Below are 24,096 nucleotides of genomic sequence, written 5' to 3' on the forward strand. Positions count from 1 at the left end.
ATTTGCTTTCTGCAACAGATATTTGTAGAAAACAAGAAAAGTTTTTGACAACACTTTCCACAAGGCTGGTTGCTTTATAAGAATTTGTTCCCAATGTCTTACAACCTAGCCAAATGTAACCCTTGAGGTTGAGATCCGCCGTGGTGGATGTCTCTGGTGGTTTGGATTGGGGGAGCTGAGTTTAATCTGAAGCAGTTCAAAAGCAGTTTCTCGGAACGAGGCTAGAGAAAAAGAAACAGATGTATCTGTAGTTTAAAATTGACTCGCAGTGCCTTTCTTTGAGAAGATCTAAAGATTCTGTGGAGCAGAGACTAGAAATTTGGCTTGAAAGGGCCTCCACTGCGGGGGATATGACTTCTGTCATATCCTGAAAAACTGTCCCAGTTTGGCCAGATTGTGAGCCTCCACAGAAAACCAGAGTAAATCTCATTTGCACTTGCCCGATAGAGTTTTGTCAGAGATTAAGAGTCAAACTGTGCGTCCATCCTTGGCATGCCTGACCACTGTGCGTGGCCCATCCCTACAGAGCAAAGGAGTGTGCAGCCCTGAGCTGCATTTTCCTTGCAATGTGCTTAACCCCGTGGGGCTGCTTTCATGCAGAGTACCACCAGAGAGAGCGTGAAGTGACGATTGTGGGGATACAGCTGAGAGGCGCACACAGGAAAGTTTCTTTTTGCATTTCACTGATGGCCAAAAGTGTAGCTGGATAGATTTACAGCATCAGGAGTCACTGAGCAAGGAGAAAAGTCAATAAAGTAGATATTGCTGTCATAGGTGCAACAGATAAAATTATTCCTTTAGTTTCTGATGTGAAACAAATAAACTAAAGGGAATATTTTTCACTGCGGGCCATCAGAGACATTTTTTTGTCATCCTCAAATATATTACCTGAACGTGATGTATCCGCAGGCTTCTGGCATAAGGCTTTCAAAAAACAGAGTGCTCGTTGGCATGCGTTCAACACCCTTTCTGGGAAACATCCCTTCCTTTGACTGTCATTCAGGCTGTGTTTCACATCTTACCCCTGCTCCCAGGAAAATAGCAGCAAGGCTGGTGGTATAAAGATACTTAGGTCTGCAGAGGTGATATTTGGATATGGGGACGAACAGATGAATAGCATGACTGGTGGCTTGGAGCAACTTTGGAAAAAGCTAGAGTTTCCAGCTGAACAAGCAAAATTGTGTATTTCTTATGATGGAAATGATGTGCCTGAAAGAGAAGTTAAGACTGCCAGGTAGGCAAGAAAAATATGTTCAGAGGGATACATCAAAGGTATTCAGGAACTCAAGAAATCAAAGAGAAGAGCCAAAGGTGTTTCATGCTGGCATCAGAAGGCTAGTGGCATCAAGGAAGCTGATGAAGCTTGTCAAATATCTGGAGATAAGTAACAGAAATAATAGGGTTACCATGAGTGAAATAGTAAGATTACCATGACCGAAATATGAATAGGAATATGGGTCTGTGTGAAACCACAAGGGAAAAAAATAGAGCAAGGGTAGAAAGGCTGGTCTGTATTGAGCATCAAGGGTATGACTGACAGCAATCAAACTTGAAGACATTGAGGAAGATGCTGTTTATGTTAGGCCTGGACTTCAACAGCAGAGATACCTCCTCAGCAGATACAGGCTCTGATAAACAGGAGGATGGCAGCAATGTTACAGCACATTCAACAGCACATTTGCTCTTGATCTTCCTGTTATCCCAAAAGGAAGGCAGGCAAATAACCATGGGATGCCCAAAATGAGAAATCAGGGGTGTTGGGCGCCAACCGTGCCTAAGGTTTATGAAGGCTGAAGTGAACAAGGCTCTGAAGCAAAAACTCATCCCATAAATACTGCTGACTCTGAAAAGGTATGAAGGACCCTTCCAAAACCAGTTAATTGTCAGCAATCAAGATTCCATATGCATGGAAGCAATTTTTCCTGGATGCAATGTACCTGACACCAAAATATCTGTACTCCCCAATCTATTGGATCAGCTACTAAAGTGCTTACTGAAGAAAGACACAGACCCAGATTCGGACGGATGCTCAGCACTGTTACAGTTCAGAGTGGTACCACAGCAGTGTGGGTTGTGGGTCAACAGTGTGGGTCAGCAGGAAACGGAAGAACAAGAAAAATCCTGACAAAAACTCTGGGAATCAGAGTCCCTGGGAGCTCTAGAATACAGAAATCCAAGATAAAGCAAATACTGTGTGTGATTCAGGGGCCCAGGAGTTGCAATTATACATTCTTATGATAGGAGGCAAAGCTGCAAATGGTGGGATTAAAGTTGCAAATGGTGGGATTAGCCCTACCACCATGGAAGACTGTTGTCAAATAGACTTGTCAGATAGATGTATACAGTGAAGAAATAAGGAGCACCTTCTCACAATGCCAGTAAAAATGAAGCTGGAGTGAGGCAGCCATCTTTTCTGGAAGAGCCTCAGGCAAAGACAGCAGAATTGTGATGAGGCAGTTGACGTAACATGACCACAACAAGCAGATTACTGCTGCTCACCAGCCGTGCTGTTCCTCTCTCAAAGGAGACATTAAGACACAGTAGACTCAGTATTGTTGGACCAGCTAATCAGAGACTAACTGGATATTTCTACTTTTTGTCAGTATTTATTGACAGTTCTGTGCTGCAGGGATGTCAAGCAGGGATGCTGTTATATGGTGAACCTTATCGGTAGCTGGCTTTTGGGACAAGCAGACAAGAACAGCTGTGGTGCAGCATGCATGGACACTCATGTCATACTGTACCGTCCACTCCGGGAGTGGATGATGGTGGCCTCCTTGCTTCTGAGTACTTGCTGAAGGGTTTTCTCTGTGCTCAGTAATTAGAGAGAGTTTCTGCTCTTCTAGCGCAGTGGCCAGCAATAAACTGGCTAACCCACAGCTCTGGATCAAAACAGCCTGGGATGTGGAACTGCTTGGAAGCTGGCTCCTAGTTTGGTGGATGGCTCTAATAATGCCTTAACAAGCTGGCTGACTACAGATGGGCAAACACAGCCCTGCTGAGCTCCCTTTCTCTGCTTCAGATGTCACTGCTAGAAACAGTGATTAGATCCCTATGTGACTACTCTCAAACAGTAAGAGCCAGTTCTTGTTTCTCCAGAGGCCCACACCAGCGTAGCTCAGTCACCTCATGGGACTGAGCAAGCACCTGTGTTAGCCAAGGGTTTATATACCTCTCGTGGTGGGATGGAGCTAGGTGGGAACTGGTCAGCTTCAGAGACAGGGTGGGACTGGGCAGGTTGCGAATTCGCCCACTGGGTGGGTCAGGTCCTTATACTGCTGACAGAGCGTTTGCAGTCGAAACACGTAAAGGGTGGAAAAGGGAAGCATATGTTGTCTCCCTGGAGGATGTGAGACACGGAGAAATACCAGACTGGCTGTGAGATTCAGAGATTCAGAGAAATGGCTTTGCTAGTGTCAGTCAAGCCAGAAGCTGCAACTCTTAGAGAAACTCAAGGAGCCACCATGCAAAGTAAGAAGGAGCCAATCTGGTGTGGACACTTCTCTGAGCGTGACAGTGGTGTAACTTTCCCTTGACAGAAATTCCCCTGCTGAAGATGCTATTGTTTTGAATGCAATTATCTTTTACAAGGTTCTTCCAATCCACCTAATCATCTTTATCTTAATGTGCTTTTCCTTTCCACATTGTCACGTAAAATTCATTTCCTTTCCATTATACTTCAGATCTATCTGCATCCAGATTACTGCAACTTGGACGCACGGTAATTAAATGCGGTTTGTCTGAGTAGAAAGGCAATGAATGCTATTACGGCTTGTTTATGCTAGCAAGCAATGCAGGTTTCTCCGTGCCATCCTGTCAGCATCCTGCCCTAGAGAGACTGTGTTTTAGGCCATATGCAAGCTTCACCATGCATTTAGTCCTTGGGCCATCTCCTGAGATTGCTGATGAATGCCCCTTGGGTTTCAGATTCTGAGACTTTGAAATATTCATCCCACTAAGTTCTGCCTCAATAGCTCATATTGTGCTGGCTCTCACCTGAACCTCTATTTCTGATGGAAATATTTAAGAAACTACTGACACCATCTGCCTAGTTAAAAAGGTTGCAAGGGGGTTCTACCCTTTGGCTACAATGAAGTCTTGCGCTAGAATCCCTGTGCAACTGGCGGGACTTGACCCTGGCCTTCGTCCCTCATAATGCTACTCACTCTGGGAGCTTGTAAATCTGTACTCTGAATCCTGTTTCAAGTAGGTGGATGCTACTGAGAAGCGAGTTATTTGGTAGCAAGAGTCCTGGATGTCTTGAAATGATAGAGAGGAGGTATGACGAGTGTCTGTAGGTCAGGCATGCAATGTAAACCCACCATTGAGAGCTGCTTTAAGAGTGAGTCAAGAAAAGGTCAAGTGAGGTACATTCACCTTCACAGAGTAAGGTTCAAATCTTGGATACTGTTACGGGGTGAATGGAGTAGGGAAGTTTTGCACTGCTTTATTTTGTACATTGTCTGAAGCTACTTCATGGGTCAAGAAATCTGGTAGTTCTTCTCAAGAAATCCTCTGGCACTGATGAGCTTTGTGTGGGGAGCCCTGGACCGGGAAAGCCAGCAGGGCTGCTCTGCAGTTTTTTAAGATACTTTCTTTGAAAGTCATTCTTTCTCTGATATAGGCTGAACTAGAGAGTGTAGACTTCGAGACAGTCATATGACAATGTACAGGAAAGTGAGTTTTGCCTTTAAAGATAATTTCTGAATCTCTGGATCATTTTTATGTTCTGTTTCCCCATCAAGAAATCAGGGGTGAGTGTCCCCAAACCACTTTTGGAGACTCCACACCTAGCTGAGCAGTAAGACCTGACTCATACTGGAGATGGCCTCTGGCCACAAAATTTAGGCTGGACTGCTTATACTGGGATTGTCTCAATAACTACATATGGTGTCTGAGACTGCTTGTCTATCTGAGACACCTCTGAATACCTAAGAAGCCCCAATGGGTTGAGCTTAGAAGAGGATTGACCATTCCCCCCATAGTTCATGTACTCCCCTGTTCTCACTTCTCCTCTTTATGTCACCATTTTAACCTCCCCTTCCTTTTCCTCTTCCTTGTTTCTTTCTCCTTTCTGCAGCTTGAACCTAAAGTATGTCAATTTTGGTAGGTTTTGATGACCGGGATGGCAGAATCTAAACTCTCGAGTCTCTCATCAGTCCTTTCTTCTTTTAAACACTTTGTTAGATTAGTTTTATGTAAGGTCTCCTGAGCTTAGGTTTGCTTGGGGCAATTCAAGCAAGGCAAGAACTTGTGACCTTGACTAATAGGAGCCACCTGTTCAGAAGGTAGTCCTGTCCAAGTAAGGACTGAAAAAAATGTCAGGACAAGAAGATTGGGACCAAACTCAAGGCAGGACCCCATCCTGCATTTGACCATCCTACTGTACCATGATCCTTCTCAGGATTGTTACTCTGGTGACAATTGTAAGTAACTCCACTGAGATCAGCGGAACTGCTGTGGGTTTACCTTTATGTGTCTGACATGAAACTCCAACCTTTTGGCTTTCAGAAATACCAGATTTGTTTTGCTTATTGCCCCAGGGATCAAGTCCTCCTCCCTCCCTATCTAAAAGATCATATTTATCATGTCACATTGGCCCACTGGGGAATCACCGTACAGAGAGCTTTTGTGTTCGGGTCGGTGCAGGTTTTGGCTGGGATAGAGTTCATTTTCTTCATAGTAACTAGTATGGGGCTACGTTTTGGATTTGTGCTGGAAACAGCATTGATAATACAGGGATTAGTTATTGCTGAGCAGTGCTTACACTTTTCTGCTTCTCACCCCACCCCACCAGAGGCTGGGGGTGCACAAGAAGTTGGGAGGGGACGCAGCTGGGACAGCTGACCCCAACTGACTCAAGGGACATCCCCTACCATATGACATCATGCTCAGCATGTAAAGCCGGGAGAAGAAGGATGGGAGGCATTTGTCTTCCCAGGTCACCGTCACACATGATGGAGTCCAGCTTTCCTGGGGATGGCTGAACCCCTGCCTGCCGATGGAGAGTAGCGACTGAATTCCTTGTTTTATTTTGCTTGTGCGTGCAGCTTTTGCTTTACCTATTATACTGCCTATCTCAACCCATGAGTGTTTTCACTTTTACCCTTTCGATTCTCTTCCCCATCCTGGTGGGAGCGAGTGAGCGGGCGGCTGTGTGGTGCTTAGTTGCTGGCTGGGGTTAAACCCCAACAGGGTCCAAAGAGACTGAGGCTTGAAAGAGGTTGGTATCTGTCAAATATCCATTTCCTTCAGATAATGAAGATATCCGTAAGAGCAGTTGCACTGAGCCAGACTGAGCATCCATTGAGCCCAGCATCCCAGATCAAACGGGGGCCAAAACCAGATGCCTGGGGAATAGCACAATAGTGGAGGTATATGGGATACTTCCTGCTAGAAGTCTGCTGACCTCCAGCCATTTCTGGCTTGAGGAGAGCCTGAGTTGGAAGCAATTTCTACACATTTAAAAACCCTCAACAGATTTCTCTTCTGTGAGCTTCTGTCCTTGAACTTCTGTAACAATTTTGCTTTCACAGCATCCTGAGGAAGGAGCCTTACAGCTTTACTGCACATGGTGTAGTGAGACACCTCCTTTTCTTTGTTTTGAACCTGGCATCCGACAGTTTCATTTGATGCCTCCTGCTATCAAATTATATCAGAAGAGACAGGGAACAACTGATTCCTTCCCACCATCCCCTTCTTAACTGAGATACAACGACTTTCCGTAAAATCACCACTGACTCAGTCATTTTCACTTAATCATTTCTCCTATGGAAGTTACTCCATGCTTTGGGTTATCCTTGCTGCCATTCTCAGATGCTTTTGGACTTTCACTGTATTCTTACTGAAAGACTGGAGCTGCACATGATAGTCAGGCTACAGACTTACTTTGGTTTGATGCAATGGCATAATGATGCTCTCTGTCTTGTTCTCTACCTGTTCTGTTCTCTCTACAATGATAAAAATATCTGACATTTCATTTTCTTTTTTCTATGCCACCAAGAACCAAGGTGATGTTATCATGAAACAATATATCATAACTACGAGATCGTGCTCCTATGGTTGGCTCAGGACCTATCATTTATGTGTGAAGTTAGAAATGTTCTTCCCTGTATGCATCACCTTATCACTTTATTTAGATTGAATTTCTTGTGCTATTTTATCAGTCTTGCACAGTCCTGCAATTTTTCATGGTCAGTCCTTGTCTTTATTATCTGGAATAATGAAAGTCCAATACAGGTTTGTGGCTTTATCCTATAGGGGTAATTTCTGGGAAAGTCTTGGCGTCTGTCTTAAATCTTGAAATTGCTTAAATGGGCAGAAGACCCTTGATACTGGGAATATGGAGTCTGAGATGTGGGAAAGACTTGTCTTTGAATGTTGTGTCTGCACACAGTCGAATTCTGCTCTCTCCTGCATTTCTTTTCTTCCTTTCTTTGTGTTTATCTTGTCTGGGAGCCTGTGCTGAGCTCTAGCCCTGGGGTTTGCAAATCTTTCTGCCACTTCCATGCACAGAAAAGTTTTGAGCATGGAGAAAGATGGAAGACTTCTCTGGAGGATAGATGTCATATGACAAACCCCTTGTCTTTTGGTCCTTGAAAAAATGCAACTGCACCAGTCCATCCCTCTGGCAATGGTTAAAGTTGTGGTGATCTCTCCTCAGTAGTCTTGAATGTCTAACGACTCCTTCCAGTTCCCTCCCTGCCTGGTGCCTGTCTGTTCCTGCACTGAACTCGCTTCTAACCTCCCGAGCGAGCTGCTACTTCTGGCTTGCTGGAGCATCTTCTCCCCATCCACCCATCCTAGCAGCTCTACCCAGCCGCTCTCATATCCTTCTCCTTCCTCACACTTTCTGCTGCCTTCTTTTCCCGTGTTTGCTGCCTGCCTTTTCATGCGCTTTTTTTCTCATTGCTCCATCTGCATATGCCCCAGGTTCACATGTACACCCCACCACCCTCATGCAAAATCCTTCATGTTTTGCCTCGTCTCTGACTGATGTGGCCCCTCCACCTCTGTGCCCTGGCTTCTTCTGCCTTTCTCTTTCACCCTGCGTTGCTTTTGCTTTGATTTAAGCACTTCTAACGACACCTTTTTTCATCCCTTCTCCCAGGTCTCCTCTGAATTCTCCTCAGAGCAGCTTTCTCTTCTCTGATCATCTTCACGTTTCAGTGAGGAACAGTAGAACAACTGTCACCTGTTGCTTTCCAAGTGACTCTGTGCCCTGCCACTCCGATAGCTATCATTGCACACACAAATGTGTGTGAGAGCGTGTGTAGGAAAGTTTGGGAGGAAAGAGCGCCGAAAACAAGGCGGGGGGGTGGGGGGGGGGGTGTTATATTAAATTTCTGAGAATGCCTGAAGCAGCTGGGTGGGTGTGAAAAGAGTGTAACTTCTGTAACATCACCTGCTCCCTCAGGCCGATTGGGTAAAAGCCTGCACAGGTTAGAGAGGAGGCGAGAGACCAGCCCTGTCCCTCTGCCCCTGAGCTGGAGCACCAAGCAGCTCCCGGTGGCTGGCGGTGGTGGTGGAGGAGCAGGACCTCAGTGCAGTCGTGCACCTCTCCGGGACCCCTCCAAGGGCAGGGGGGGCTGTGGAGAGGCCAGGGGGAGCGGCTGGAGGGAGGGGAGGCCAGGAGCTGCACGTAGAAGTGGTGGGGAGCAGCGGTGGGCAGAGGAGCCTGCTCGGGAGGGACAGAGAAGGGGGCATCAAAGCGTGCAGCAGGGAGCTGAGAAAAAAGCGGCGTTAGCTGGCCCAACTTTGTGCCTGCACTGGTGTGTCTGAAAGTGGACGGGGCCTGAGCTCTCTTTCATTTTAAGCCTGAGTTATTCCAGCCCAGTGACTCAATTTATTTCTGTCTCTGCTCCTGACATTTCTCTTTCAGGTGGCTGCTGCCTGGTTTTGGGTGGGGCTGTGGGCTGGGGTGACTCATGTTTTCAGGCTCTTATCGGCATCAGTATGATGTTCTGCTTTTCTTTTCTGTCATACGGCATCCCACTCCCCTCCCCTTCTTCCCCTCCCTCCGCCGGCTCCCAGAGGAGGCAACAGACGGTCCTGTAATTTGGTTCCATTCGCTCGACTGGAGCAACACCTGCCCCCCTCTCTGGGGACGGGAGGGTCTCATCCCAAACCGTGCAAGGAGCCAAAGACGAATCTGAAGCCCACATGCAGATAGAGCCCAGGATAAAACAACACGGCCATTCTGGGCAGGAAAGGCAAAATCCGTCACCAGGGGAAGAGGCAGGAAAAACAAAATCGCCTCCGAAGAAATAAATAAGAAGTGCCAGGAGATTGCCTTTTCCTTTTGGGTTGGTTGCTATTGTGGTTATTGATCTGTCCCACCCTGGAGAATAAACTGAGAGTACTGAAAAATAATGGCTGATATTAGAACACATTTATTCACCCTAAAAGGACTGGGTTAATTGGGTTACAGAATGGCTAGATGGGTAGATATGTGAATAGATAGATAGAATGTCACTGGTATTTCTTCATGGCTATATAATGGAAAGGATCCATTTCTTTGTTGAATTTCATATACAGCATCCTCTTCAGCTCCCCACCCCCCCATCTCTCTTTCTCTCATACGCACATGCACACACACTCTTTGCTAGAAATACAGCGAAGATATCAAATCACAACCAAGACCCTCAGAATTTCTCTGCTGTAAGCATCAGTGGTAATATCCTGCCTGGCTCACCCACTTTTTAACATGAGCAATAAGGCACTACTTTGTGGCTGGTGAGCGGCGTGATCCTGAACGCACGCGTACCATGTACTTTGCTGGTGAGTGATGGTCCGTGTCTAGAAAGCCTTCCTTTTGCATTCATGTATCTAATAGCAGCATAAATGCAAATCTATATTTTGGAGTATTTTGTGCTCTAGATCCTTTAATCTCTTAGGAAAGTATGTGATACTCACAGAAACATTTCCCCCTTAGCTGTACAGCCCTGTGGAAATCAGTACGGTTATTAGTAGGAGTTGCTTTTGGCTTGCTGTCTGTCCTCGTTCCCTGGGTCAGGGCCTGTTTCCAGGGTTCAGATGAATGTGTTAGATGCCCCGTTTCCTAACGACACCGATGTGAATGCGTATTGCGCCCCATGTCCATGTGTGTCCATATAGGTCTGCAAATGTGTCTCAGTAGGTGTTACCACCTTCTGTTAAGGGTGCACCGGATATCCCTTGTACCGGGATATTCTAGATCTATCCATTGGAAGTACTTCCTCTCTGTCAGTGCTGGAGGTTTCCAGGCAGTGTTTTATATATTGGATTGAGTTAGGCTTAAAGTACCTCTTTTAGCTTCAGCTAAAGGTCCAGAGGTAGTGCTCTGCCCTCTCTGTCTTGGAGTATGCTTTCTTTCATGGTAGGATGAGCTCCTCTTTAAATGTGAAATAAAAGTATGTGGACGTAGCTTTAATCTTAGCTTTAGTCCCTAAAAAACCCAGGAATTATTAACTCTGTGTTTCTTCCCTGCCAATTGTTGGATTGGCCACGCATGACATAAACTTCCGTTGAGCAGTTCCACCCCATTCCTCATATAACATTGTCATTCGAGGTCATTCGTTCCTGTATCGCTGAGGGAACGTAGGCATAGGCAGAGTAACTTTGATTATACAATTAGACTTTATTGCTATCTAACAAAGACTTGCAATGAGATGGAGTCGAAGTTGTTTACCCATTCTTCATCAATCCAGACTTTTGAGTGCTTAGCCGTGCAGCCTTGTTATTGCATCAGCCTTGTAGTTTGTACATACTACTCAGATCTTTCTCAAGAATAAAAAAAGGGGTGGGATGGGGGAGCAAAACCTACATTTTGTTTTCAACAGTCATCAGCTGCTAGATAAGAATGAGTTTCCTTCTTGGTGCCAGTGGGAAAAATAGAAGTGGTTGGGATGATATTATGGTGGTGAGAGGATATAAGCAAGGAGGTGAGCAGATGGAAGTGAGACAGGGCAATTTATTTCATCAGATAAACCTCTGGAAGAAAGGGATGTATCTCCAGGTCAACTGGAGGTGCACTGACTCTTCTGCAGGTTAGGCTTGATCCTGTGGATGCCACCCAAAGCAAAGCCCTTCCTGCCTTCTCAGTGCACGTTGGCTCTCTGATGTCTCAGGGGATGGCAGGAATGGGATGACCCAGAGGATATTCTTACTTCCAAGCTCGAGCTGTTCCCACACGCCGCCCCACTACGCTCTCCTGTGCTCCCAACGCAGGGGGCTCGCTGGCTCATCACTTGGGCCCAGGATCTCGTGGCTGGGAGCTTGAGACCCTGGGCTAAGAACCGCTGCTCGCTCCACAGCATCTTCACTGCATGGACCTAGTCTGAGCGTCTCTCAGTCTGTGACCTGAGGTGTTTGCAAGACCCCCAGAGGAGGGGAGCGTGGCCAGGGGGGCTGCTGGGTTCACACCTCCTTATCCCACGGCCTGTGCGCTTGAATCAGCCGCCACTGACAGCGGCCACAGTACCTTACAGTAAGGTAATGAAAGTGCTGTCTTCCCTAAAACATGCGCTCCCACGTCCAAGAAGAAAATAATATGTTAATTTTTTTCTTAACTAAGTCTTTCTGGATGCTGGTAGCACGAAGGCTTGCTGGATAGCAGGCTTTATAACATTGCTCAGGCAATTACCATCAAACTGAACCCAGTGTCCAGGTGTTGACAGAACCTAAGAAACAAGCCTGTCCCAAAGAAAACCAGCTCCAAAGTTGGTAGAGTTATTTCAGCCCCGAAAGATGCAGGATTTGAAAACTGTGCATCGAGCTATCAAACCTGCGTGTGCTCCCTCGGGACGTGGGAAGCGTGCATTGGTAGAAAGTGGAATTAACAGCCTCTCTGACAGGTTTTCTGCATGGAGCTTTTCAGCTGGTCAAGCCCACACTTAATTAAACCACTGTGCAAAGTGTCAGCCATAAAAATGGGGGGGGTGGGGGGGAGGGTTTGATCTCTCCAGCAAGCAACAATGGACGACACAGCTGGCCGAGTCAATGGCGATATTCAAATGATAGGTAAAATTAACCCCTTGCAGTAAGCAGGAAAAGGATTTAATAAATGAGATGGCACAGAGGTCTCGTGTTACTCAGGTAATAACCTGTCTGTTATTGAGTCTGTATCTGTGCCGTGTTTCAAATGACAAGCTTTGGCAGCGAAGGCTCGGATAAAGGAGTGCGGTTGAGGCGTTCAAAAATAGGGAAAGGGCTCAAGATTTTTTCCCTTGGTTTCAGTAGAATTGGACCTGGCCAGAGAGGGATCAAAAACCAAATTGAAACAAGAGAAAGAAAAGCCAGTGTACTCAGGCAGGACGAAACACATAGGTTGGGGTTGCGAAGGCGGAGGTATGGAGGAGCGATGTGGCAGAACAGGTGCTTGCAAGCGTCGGCTTTGATTTTGCAGCCCGAACTTTTGAAACGTGCGGCCAGCTGCCCGTCGCGATGCGACCGGGAGAAAGCCCCAGGGACGGTCCTGTGCCCCCTACGCATCGGGGCAGCGCAGGCAGCCGAGAGCAGCTGGAGCAGGGGGGGCTGTGGTGGAGGGGCCGCAGCCCCAGCCCCCCCAGGAAGAGGCAGGTAACCTGTTGAAGCTTTCCCTCGCACGACTTGAGGAGCCTTCGCAATCCTTATTCATAAGGGCATCGCATCTCCATCTTATGGAAAGACCAACAGGGAAAAATAATTAGGAAAAAACAGCTTTTATTCGATACTTTTATTTATATGCAAAACAGCTCACCATTCATGAGAGATATGAAAAACGCATCAGATAGAAACCAGATTTATCTATTTTCACTACAAAATATTGCATTATATAAAGCAACAGAGACACACAAAAAAACCCTGAAAAAGACTAAAATCTTTGGATAGCAGATGTGGTTTTTTCTTTTTCTCTTTCGTCCCTAAAATGCGCTTCTTGTTTTAAGAGATTCACAGCAAAGAACATGAAACATTTTCAGGTTATAGAATTTTTTTGGTTGTCACAAAGGAAAGCAGTCCTGGATTTACTTTTCTTTCTTTTTTTTTTTTTTTTTTAGGAAAAATGTCCTTTCCTAAAAATATACCACACACATACACCCCCACGCTCACTCCCACACACATGCATGTATACACACACACACATATACACCCACAAAGAAACTACTTCCCTTATAAACGATTTGCAAAGTACTTTTCAGACATAACTATAGATCAGAATAACAACAAGTTTAAAAAAAAACTCTCCTAGTTAAGTGCTAGTGGTTGTCGATCCCACAGAGAAAAGAAAGAAAAAGGGTCAAGAACAAATGCCTTGATATATATAAAATATACTTATAAACAGGGAGGAAGGGGAGCTTTGTCGTACACAAGTGCAATATAATTGGAGGGGGAAAATAAATTAAAAAAAAATAAGAAAGGGAAAGGAACACTGCATTGATCCCAACAAACACTCATAAAGTTAAACATAATTTTCCACAGGAGAAAGTGTAAACACCCGACTATAGAAACCAATTGGCACAAAGTATCCAAAGTAAAATTGCCACCACTCTGAAAAATAAATAAATCTTGAAAAAAATAAATTGTCGACTCCTTCTACCATAAATAAAAAATAGTTATTTGTAACTGCACCCATGGGTCACACGTTTAAGGTCACAAGTAGATGTTTTTGGATATATATAAAGGGGCACTTGACAGCCTGAAGAAACAATCCGGTTTTACGAAGAAACGATCCGGTTTTACACTTCTCTTCCCCAAACGCGCCGCCGCCGTGCGGGAGAAGCCCCGGGGCTTCGGTCGGACAGACGGACGGACGGACACCCCCCCCTCCGCCCACCCCGGGGCCTTCGCGGCCGGTGCCGGGGCGGCGGGGGGCGGCGAGGGGGGGGTGCCCGGGGGTCGGTCGGCGCTAGACGTCCAGGACGTGGTTGAGATAGGAGATGTAGCAGATGGCGAGGCGCAGGATCTCGATCTTGGAGAGCTTCTTGTCGGGGGGCAGGGTGGGCAGCAGCTTGCGCAGCTCGGCGAAGGCCAGGTTGAAGGCCTCCACGCGGATCCGCTCGCGCGTGGCGTGGGCCGAGCGGTACTTGGCCGTGGCGCGTCTCCGCCGTCGCTTCTCCTCCCGGCTCAACGGCGGCGGGTGCAGCCCCGGCCGGCCCCCGCCACGGCCCTCCCCGCCGCCGCCGCCGCCGCCCCGGCCCTCCCCGCCGCCGCCGCCGCCGCCGCCCTCCGCGGGCTCCGGGTCGGAGACGCAGCAGCTGAGCGCCCGGGCGTCCGCGCCGCCCAGGGACTCGGGGTCGGAGGGCGCCGAGGAGGGGTGGTCGGAGTCGGCAGCTTGGTCCGGGCTAAGCATCATCTTGGCGGGGGGCGGAGGAGCCTTCCCGGGACAGAGAAGCAGAGAGAGCGGGTCAGCGCACCGGCACCGGAGAGGGGAGCGGGGGGGTGGGCAGGGAGAGGGGGACGCGCCGCTCCTCGGTCCCCGCGCCCCGGCCCCGCAGCAACGGGAGAGCCGGGCCGGAGCCGAGGGGCCGGTCGCTGCTCCCTCGGGGAGCACCGAGGCAGCAGCACCGGGGGTGAGCGACGCCCCGACATTTGCCGTCCCGCTCCCAGCGCCTGGCGGCAGCTGCAGCCGAATATACTTCCATTATTCCCCGGGCTTGCTCGGCTGGAGAAACAGGCCCGGAGAGCAATAAAAGATTTTTTTTTTTTTTTTTTTTCCAAACAAGCTAATATACAGTGGCTCAATATTAGGTCGATTTTTAATTTTTTTTTTTTTCCCCGAATTTTAATAGCGTATTTCCTCCCTTGCCAATCTGCTGAACCATTTCTCCCTCGGTAGCGCTCTCTGGGATCCGGGCTACAGACATGATGCTTGTACAGACACAGCTCAAGGCCCCCCAACCATAACAAGGCCGGTGGGGAAATTTATTTCCCCAATCAGAACTACGGGATCTGATGTATCTGCTGGGCTCTCCCCCCTCCTCCCTGCTCTTTCCTCTGCTCTTCTTCATTTTTCTTTTTCTTTTTTTCTTTCCTGCTGCTAATTGTGCGGGTAGCGATTTGCCAGCGCTCAGTTGTTTGGAGAGGCTCCGTTTTTTAAGCTTTGAGATTCAAAAAGAAACAAAACCCCCAAAGCAGCGGCCGAACTTTTTCATTCCTTTAAATTTTCCCTCCTCTCCCCTCCCTGCGCGAAAAAACGGGGCGGAAGGCGGGGTGTGGGGGGGGGCTAAATAAATAAATAAATGCGGACGTGCCTTTCAAAAGAAAATTGAATCGTATCTTCTTGCGGCCTCACAGAGCACCATCTGTCATGTAGACAGCAATACAAACCCGAGCGCGTCCGTGGACATGCCGGTATGTAATAAAACAATACATCAGGCAACTCGTGAATAACCTTGGACACGAGTGTGTGTGTGTGTGCAGGGCTGGGGTGGGGAGGGAACAGCGTGTCCCCCCCCTTCCCCCCCAATTCAGATGGCCAAGTGTTTGCACGTAAAGTTTCCAGGCAAAGTCCCCCTCGAGCCTCAGACCCGGTTGGGAAAAAGAAGTTAAAAGCAATAATAACAACAACAATAATAATAATGATAGACATTAAACGACGGGCAGGAGGAGGGCTGGAGCCGAGCGTCCCCCACGGGGCGAGCCACGGACACGCGTGGCGGGGCGGCGGGGGGAAAGGCCCGGGGAGGGAGCGAGGGGAGCTCTTATTTCCCCGGGCAGGGGCCATCGGAAACGCGTATTTTTAATCCGGAGCGTTAATCAGGCCCACAAGGCAGGGGAGAAACCCGGCCGGCGCGCGGGTCAGGGGCCAGCCATCTCTTGGGGGGGGGGAAAAAAACTAAAAAAAAAAAAAAATAGAAAAGGTTTAAAATCACCTTTCAGTTGAGAACTAAGCCGGGGGGGTTATGCGAGAGCCCACTACCAGAGGGAGGATTTGCAGGGCGGTTGTACCAAAACGGGCAAAATACAGCGGAGAAAGTTGCTTAAAGGTTTCTTTCTCTACGGCGTGTGCATTTTCCCCTTTGGTTTGGGTTTATCCATAAGCTGATTTTTGGCCCGCTGAGCCGGAAAGAGGCGCTTTTTTTTTTTCCCCCTTTCTTTGTATTTATTTTTTTTTTCTTTTTATTTCTTTCAGTAAACCCATGCCCGTGCTACCTGGAAGAGGGAGATCTGGTTAATGCTGCTTACCTCGGCGGAGTCGTTTGGACAGCCTCTCTCTCCGGGTCTCCTCGCCCCCTCGGCGATTTCTTTACAGTTCAATTGACCCTCCGGGAGCGGAGCATGGAAAAATTAAACAACAACAACAAAAAAAATCAAAATCAAATGAATTACGAGCGGAAAAGTGTCCTGCTCGGATGGGGAAAGGCAGATCTCATCCCTCGCCGCGGCCTCCAGCGCTCCAGAGATGCGAGATGTTCCCGCCGTGTTTCTTTGCGGAGTATAAATAACAACTTAAGTTACTTACGATGCATCAGGGGAGAATAAACCGTTTCCCCCCTCAAAGTCTGCCTCCGCCCGTTAATTCGGGGCAGCGGGCTGCCGCGCACCGGCAGCGGCTGCGAGTCGGTTTGGGGGGGGGGGGGGGGGGGGGGAGGCGGAGGGAAGGGGGGGGGGCGCCCAAAAACCGCGCTGCGAAGTGCCGTCTCCCCCGCTCTTCTTCCTCCTCTTCCCCGATCGCGATAAATAACAAAAGGGTCGCGGCGATAGCACCAGCCGGGATTATTCCCTTCTCCCCCGCCCCCTCGGCCGCTCCTTCCCGGCCGCGGCCCGCGGAGCCGCCGCCGCCCGCACCCGCCGCTCCCGGGCCGGGGCGCGGAGCCCGGCGGCCGCTGCGCGCTGCGCGGAGCCCCGGGCGCGGAGCTGCTGCCGGCTTTGTTCCTCCGCGGCCCGGCGCGCAGGCACGCCGCGGGTCGGGGTAACAATGCGTCGCTCCCTCCTTTCTTCTCTAGTATTTTTTGGGGGTGTAACGGGCGGTTTTTGTGAATTCAGCGGTCCGGCGGAGAGGGGCAGGAAGGGGAGACGCCGTCGGAGAATAAATAAATGTTTGGTTTAGTTTTTCTTCTGGTCCTTCAAGAGCTGGCGAGGGGGGGAGGGAAAAAAAGGATAAACGAAACCCCCATCCGTCCCTGAGCTTCCCAACTCCTCCTGCATCTCTCGAGTGAGAATAAAGAAAGAAATGCGAACGCCGGCAAGCAAACCAAAACAAAATAAACGAAAATCTCGGAGCGGCTGCGAGAGATAACGTCGGTGCAGGGAAAGGTACGCTCACACGCACAAAAAGAAAGTGCAGTTCCTCCTCCCACCCCTCCCGGAGCGGCAAAGAAGCCAAGGAGGGGTGCGGACGGTGGCAGGGGCCAGACAGACAGACAGAGCGGAGATGCCTGCGGATCCGCTCCTGGTACCGAAGGGTTTAGCCTAGAGATGGTCGGAAGAGATAAAGGCTCGGGGAAAAGGGGACGGCATTTTTTCCCTTTTAAATTGATATTTAATGGGAAAGCCTATTGGCCAGAAACCCGGACACGAGTCACTTAATTGGACTTGACATCTGTCACAGTGTGGGAGTTTTCACAGCCCAAATATTTTCAGCAGATCAGATTCTCGCTGAATCTGTGCCACAAATTATAACAGTCGAGAGCAGCCCACGATATAAACCCTCGCCTCTGGATACACAGTCTCTAGCCACGCTCGCTCCCGCCGCCGTCGTGTGTATGTCCCCCCCCCCGGCCCAAAATATTGGATACCCACTGATCTAGAAAAACACCGCTGGCATTTCCCATCCAAGCTAATAAATAAGCTTTAAACATCAATTTGCATCACGTACACCGAGCGCGTGGAGAATCGTCAGACAGGTTTTTCTAGTGCGTTTATTTTTTTGTGGTCCCCCTGCCCTGTCTCCCACCCACCCCCAATCCCGGTCCGTGCCCCTGGGGGGCAGAGAGCCCCCCCCCCCCCCTCCGGGGTCCCTCTGCCCCCCCCCCCCCCCCCCGCCCTGCTCCGGCACACAATGAGGCGAGGGAGCCGGCCATGGGTCTGTGGCTTTTCTGCTCGCCAGAGGCTGGATGGAGCCAGGCCCCTTCGCGCTGGAGCCAGGGGATGTGTGACCGAGGTGACTCTTCTCGCTGCCACCTTGCCCCGGCCCCCCCCCCCCCCCCAGCTGGCACCGCTCCCCCGCCCACCCTCCCCCCTTCTCCGCTCTGATCCCCCTTTCCCCATCTCCCTCCCTGCAGATCCCATCAAATGGGGGTCGTAGCTACTTTTTTCCCATGTAATCATCTTCCTCCCTGGGGACTTTTCTGTGCCAGGAGCCTGTGCTGGCAGGGTCCCTCTGGAGCCCCCCAAAAGGGCAAGGCGGTGGGCTCCTGCGCAGAGCAGAGCTGGTCCTGCTGCTCGCCGGCAGCTCAGCGGGTGCTTGGTCTTGCCAGAGATGCTTCCCCTGGGTCCCATCGGGGGTGAGGTGGCAGGAAAACACTTGTGGGGGTCCCTGTGGTTCATCCAGTAACATATGCAGCAGGCCAGGAGATCTCCGAATGGGGAGAGGTTCTGCTCTTGATATGATTTACAGGACCTTATCAAGAATGAGTAACGTGCCTGAATAATTTTGGGTTTTGTCAATTTTTCTGAAAGTGATAGATACTCTGGCAAAGAATACAGTCTCCCCGCATGTCACCTGGCCCACTAGCCAAAGAAACGTCTGCAAGAGGATCCTCGTGGACATTCCTTCCAGGGAAATGTGGGAATTTCTCTCCCATCCCCTGCCCACACCAGGTCCAAGGCAGCAGGAGGCTGTCACTTGTGTAGGTGCTCTGACTCCACAGACCAGCACCAGATTCATGGATATCCAACACAATCCCAGCGGGGCTTCTGGAGATGCTTGGCTAAGCGATCCTTGGCTGCTGTGGGACATGGCTTGTCAAGGACCCTCCGTGGAAGGCAGTCCAGCCTCCAACCAGGAGGGTGTGAAAGGCGTGTGCCCTCAGCCCACCTCTCTGCCAGTCCCCAGCTCTGCAGAAAGCCTCCTGCCGAGCTTCAGGGGAGCGGGGAGGCCTTGGAGGTACCGGGTCTGCATGGAAAGGGGGGCTACACTGGCGCTCGGGGGAGTGTGTTTGAGCTCCTAGGCACTCAGTGAACCCCTTTGCTACTGTGAAGAGAAGTAACTAAAACCTCAGCTACCCTGCCAGGAAGATTGAGATGCAAATCACCGAAGCTGTGGCACATCCCCATCCAGCTCAGCTCTCTGGTAACCTTCACAGGTGCTCGTTGGAGATCAGGATCTGAGTAGTTCAAGGTCACTGTGCTCCACACTGCAAGACCCAAGGTCCCATTCCATCGAACGACCACCGTCCCACCTGTCAAGGTGCAAGCTGTGAAGGAGACCTTCTCCAGCCCTCACCTGACTGTGGCTCAGTGCTGGGGGCTTTGGCTTGCAGCGCTCCTCAAGGTGTAAGTCTGAAGCCTCAGCCCACAGAAGCTGCAGGTGATGGAACAAGTAGCTGGCTAAGGCTGCCACAGATAACAGCCAGCAAGCTGCTAATTCATGCAAGCCACCCTGCTCTCTGCTGCAGATGCTGTCATCACATGGCTTGCTTTTTATTTTTAATTTCCAGGAAGAGACCAAGCAGTTGCTTCTCGATGCCCTTTGGTTATGAGTGGACATTTCTGACACCTCATAACGGGCTGTTTGCTGCCACGGTGATCTGATTACCCCGCTGCTCTGCTCCCAGACATGTTAAATCTAGAGGTTCCCACCCTGCCCTGGGCATGCCAGGCCTGCAGCATCTACCTGAACAGCCCTGCTGGGATCCTGCAAATCTTCTCACATCAGCTGCGAGTGCCAGGGTGTAGCCTCTGTATCTCTAGCCCTAAGAAGCCGATCAGAAATGCTGGAGCTGACAGCCTGGCTCTTCTCTGAGCAGACAAAGGCCCAAAGCCCAGAAGCAGGGCCAGATTCTCCCAGTGGAGAACTCTCCTGCCTTCCACCGCTCACACTTGGAGGAAGAGGCTGTTTTGCAGAGCTCAACATTCCTGGGGCCAACTGGCCCAGATGTGGAGGTCACCAGAAATGATCAGAAATTATGGGGCAAAAGTGCAGTTGATAGAAACGAAAATAGTTCCAGTTTGGCAAATGAGGGATGACCAAAGCTCTTCCTCAAGCTCTCTGTGTCTTTTTTCTTAGAATACAGTCTGATGCAAGTGGGGACCTGCACGCTGGGAATCAGGGTGGTCCCAAAGGAAGCTGCATGGATGCAAGGCCACCTTATGACTTGTAGCTCCCAGTACAAGCATGGACAGTGCAAGCCTACAGTTGGTCTTTTCACTAAGCAAGCACCTCACTGGCAACAAAAGAAGCTGAAATTCCCAAATGGTGACAGAGGTGACCTCAGTGGCATGCATAGCACTGGTTTGGCTTCTCCGCAAAAGGTGAAACCACAGCCTCCAAGCTGCACCTGATGAAGAGAAAGTGAATAGGAAAATCTGAGGCATAACAAGGGTCTCCAGTTTGTACAAGGGATGTCCAGGGACATTGTGTGGCTGTGGCCCTACTGCAGGCTAAATCCAGGCTAGTGAGCCTTGAAGCATAAATGGACAGACACCTCCTGGAGAAGAATCTGGGACTACATTTTGCCATGCTGGGGGGCTGTAAGGGAGCCATGAGCATCTTTTCTTCTTTACCCAGCTTGAGACATTGCTCCCAGGGCTGGAGGTATAGGAGAAGTGGAGGCAGTTTCCTGTGGATGGCATCGCAGATCACACAACACCCATCTCATTCCCAGCAACCTCGTGAGTTTAATGAGAATGAAAGGTGGCCAGAGAAAGATTCAGTATCAAAAAAACCCACATCCCACCTTTGTAGCGGCCATCTCACTGAAAAGCAAGAAGAAAATCACCCTGGTTTTGACTTCCAGGGCTTGCTGATAAGCCAATAAAACCTTATGACCCAGACTCACTAGATAAGACCTAGCACGGAGCTAATATTAGTTAATTCATTAATGATAATGAATAAAAGCTGCTCACTGCTATGAGACTTACAGCAAAGTCTCACAGGCCCCCGAACAATACCAAGTGATTGGTGGTGCTGAATCTGCGACAGAGACTCACAACCCAGGGATTTCAGGGGCCGGTGGGATGGGGCTTTGGAAAGGCAAGATTCAGAAGAGGATCATCTTCAGGGTGTGGTTGGAAGAGACAAGACTGCCAACAGCGCTGCCACGTGATGGCATTTTATGGAAGGGCGGCACTTTCTTGTGTGAACGTCTCCGATGCATGTCACACGGTCACTTGGAGGTAATGTCATTTGTGAGAATAGCCTGGGTCGGCGTGTACCCACTAAAAGTCTGCAAGGGTGCAGCACTCTTGTCCCGAGGAGATGTCCTCCTGGCCTGGCAAAGCAGAAGAACGAGAGAACCCAGCTAGGCTCTCCAGCGCTGGGCCAGGTATTAGGAAAATCGTTTTTCACTTGCAGCCTGAGCAAATATCACAGGGCTGCCACGGGGAGACATCAAACACGGGAACCCACAACGCCGCTTTTATGGCGTTGCTTGTCAGAGCAGAGCAGCACTTCCATTACCGACACGTCCTCTATCTGTCGAAAGGACAGCTTTCCAGGATGCTTGAGAACATCCATTCTCTTTTATAGCATACGCCATTCACGTTGCTGGCATATGCTGCCCATTGAAATAAATGGAGCTTGTCACTCTTGGATGTGTTCCTTGGAAATAAACGGTCAAACAAATTAGAACACTGAGCCATGAAAATCCTTGTCCTTTTGAAAAATCTGTGCTGGATATAGCTCAGTGCCTCTGCTCGTGGTTCCTTGGGCGTTTGGGTGATATTTTTTGTTTTCCACCGGTCATGTTTGCTTTCTCTAGGCAGTGGGATTGAGGCTGTTCTAATAACGGGTCAGGAGCTTTGAGGCTGCTGGTAACAACGGCCTGCAACTGGGGAAGGTGAAAAAATAGTTTTCCTTCTGGGCCATGAACAGAGGTACCAGGGCCACCAGGTCTGGATGCGAGGCCACCCTGGCTGAGGACTGCCAGCATTTGCGGGACAGGCAGGCCCCCTCAGCTGCTCCCTTGCAAACAGGAGTGTGACTGTCTCTGGGAGTGGCTGCTGTGTTTAAACCAGTAGTTGCCAGGCTAGCTAACGGTTGAAATTGATGGCTTTTGTACAAAATCCCAATTCTTTTTACCTCATTGCAACCTTTGCCTCATGTCCCTTGGTGTCTGTTTTGGTTCCAGTCTTTTCCTTTGCCTGTTGGACTACAGGAACCATGACATTAAGATCAAGCTCTAGCTGCTACTCTAAAAAGCCAGGTGCCATCACGAGGGTGTTCATGACTCTTGACTGCCATATTGTCTTGACGTCTCTGAAGATCATCCTTGCAATGTTAGTTAATATTCACAGCTCTCTTGAAGTAGGGTGTCTCGGGAGATGGAGGATGATGTGGAGTTTTTAAAAGCAGAAGGGACCACTGCGAGCATCTCTCTGCTGGTTGAAGGCCTCAGGACTTCCCTATTCGCTTCCTATATGAATACGCATGCGTTTTTCGGAAATAATATTCGTGCTTGGTCTAAACACTGTTGTTGTTGGAGGATTCACTATGATCCTTGATAAGTTACTCCACCGGCCGCTTCTCCCCACTGATGAAAACACAATTATGGAAAATGAGCATGCACACCTTCAGCATCCAGCCATGGGATTCTGTTACAACTTGGCCCCCTGGATTAAGAGTACCTATTATCATATTATCAGGTTTAGGTAGGGATTTTGCAAACACGTGTATGTGTGTGTGCTGTACGGCTGATATGCCTGCACGCACCAGTTATTAGATTGGACTTTCTGATCGTGCGGAGCCTAGGTACAGCTATTGCTGCTGCTCCAGACAGACGTCTGGAAAATTTGGACAAATGGGAAAATTCCACCTGGGCAAATATTTCAGGCAGAAAGAGAAGGCATACCCGAGTAAACCCAGACATCTCTTGGTCCTTCCTAGGTCAGTATTCATTAGTAGTGGCCTTTTTGTTAAACTGAACAGGTTTGAACGCCATGTCATCATGCAGAAGAGCCTAAGCCTGCTTTACTTTTAAGGTGGTTCTGGTATGGGATATTTCCCATTCTTCCCATCCATAATCCTAGCCCAGAAATGAGATGCTTGGCATGCCAAGCCCTGAATAGAGAACAAGAAACACATATCATGCTTTTCAGTGTGTCCATAAGATCCTAATGCAGCCTGGATGCTCCTGGAACAGGCGTATTAGAAATCATATCACATTAAAATCACAAAAAACACATATAAGAACCTAAGAATGGCTACAGTGGGTTAGACCAAACGTATCTTGTTCTCAGCAGTACTAAAAGAGGGTGTCTGGGAAACCTGTGAGAATAACATAAATCTACAGTGATACCACTACCAAACACTCTCCTGACATCCAGTTAATTGCAGTTTAATGCACTGGATGAACTTTTCTTCTATAAATTTGCCAAGTTGCTTTTTGAATTCATGTAAACTTTCAGCATCCATAATTTCCCATGGCAAGGAGTTGTCTGTGAGCTGTGCAATTTAGGTAAATGCATAAAGAGATGCTTATAAACGTGTTTGCAAATAAATTAGCCAAGTTTGCTGTATTACTGTGGCTTCTACTGCTGATGAGTACACGAAGAGTAGTGTTGAGTATGTGGGCAGCAGTGCCTTATGTTTTCAATGAATGCATTTGGTTGAAAGCATAAACAGTGGGTGGATTACAGCCAGTTAGGGAAAAGAGGAGGAATCTCCTACTTCCCAAAGTAACAAAACCAAAGACTGGCTCCTTGAAAGCAGCTTAAATTGACCTGGGCCAGGGTCTGCAAATACGACCAGTCATGTACACACACACACATTTGTTATATAGCTCAGAGCCATGGCTGTGTGGAGCAGGCACTAAAGCAGTTAATAAAACAAGCCAGAAACAGAGATGTGAATGGTAACCTTTGCAACGCTCTAACAAGTCACACACACAAATGACTAGTGAGTAGTTTGTGAATTAAGCAGGACAAATAGGAGGAACTTGGTGATTTTGATACATGCCTGGTGTACTAAATAGTGGGGGGGGGCTTATCCCACATGGCTGGGATGCAGCAGTCAGTGAATTGAGGGGGAGGCAGACA

The 24,096-nt window shown here is 49.0% G+C and overlaps 1 protein-coding gene across 1 annotated transcript; it reads right to left on the bottom strand.

Moving 5' to 3' along the window:
* Positions 1 to 12,664: 12,664 nt before the first annotated feature.
* On the bottom strand, positions 12,665 to 16,496 carry NHLH2 (nescient helix-loop-helix 2). Its single transcript, XM_074808720.1, has 2 exons — positions 16,144 to 16,496; positions 12,665 to 14,332 (listed from the first exon to the last, which is right to left on the bottom strand). The coding sequence occupies exon 2, from the start codon at positions 14,309 to 14,311 to the stop codon at positions 13,865 to 13,867; it is 447 nt and encodes a 148-aa protein (XP_074664821.1). The 5' UTR covers positions 14,312 to 14,332; positions 16,144 to 16,496; the 3' UTR covers positions 12,665 to 13,864.
* Positions 16,497 to 24,096: the final 7,600 nt, after the last annotated feature.

Source organism: Strix aluco, chromosome 2, assembly GCF_031877795.1.
Source record: "Strix aluco isolate bStrAlu1 chromosome 2, bStrAlu1.hap1, whole genome shotgun sequence".
NCBI lineage: Eukaryota > Metazoa > Chordata > Aves > Strigiformes > Strigidae > Strix > Strix aluco.

What these genes read in the sequence shown, in the direction of transcription:
- NHLH2 (XM_074808720.1), bottom strand. Translation starts at nt 14,311, where the DNA reads ATGATGCTTAGCCCGGACCAAGCTGCCGACTCCGACCACCCCTCCTCG.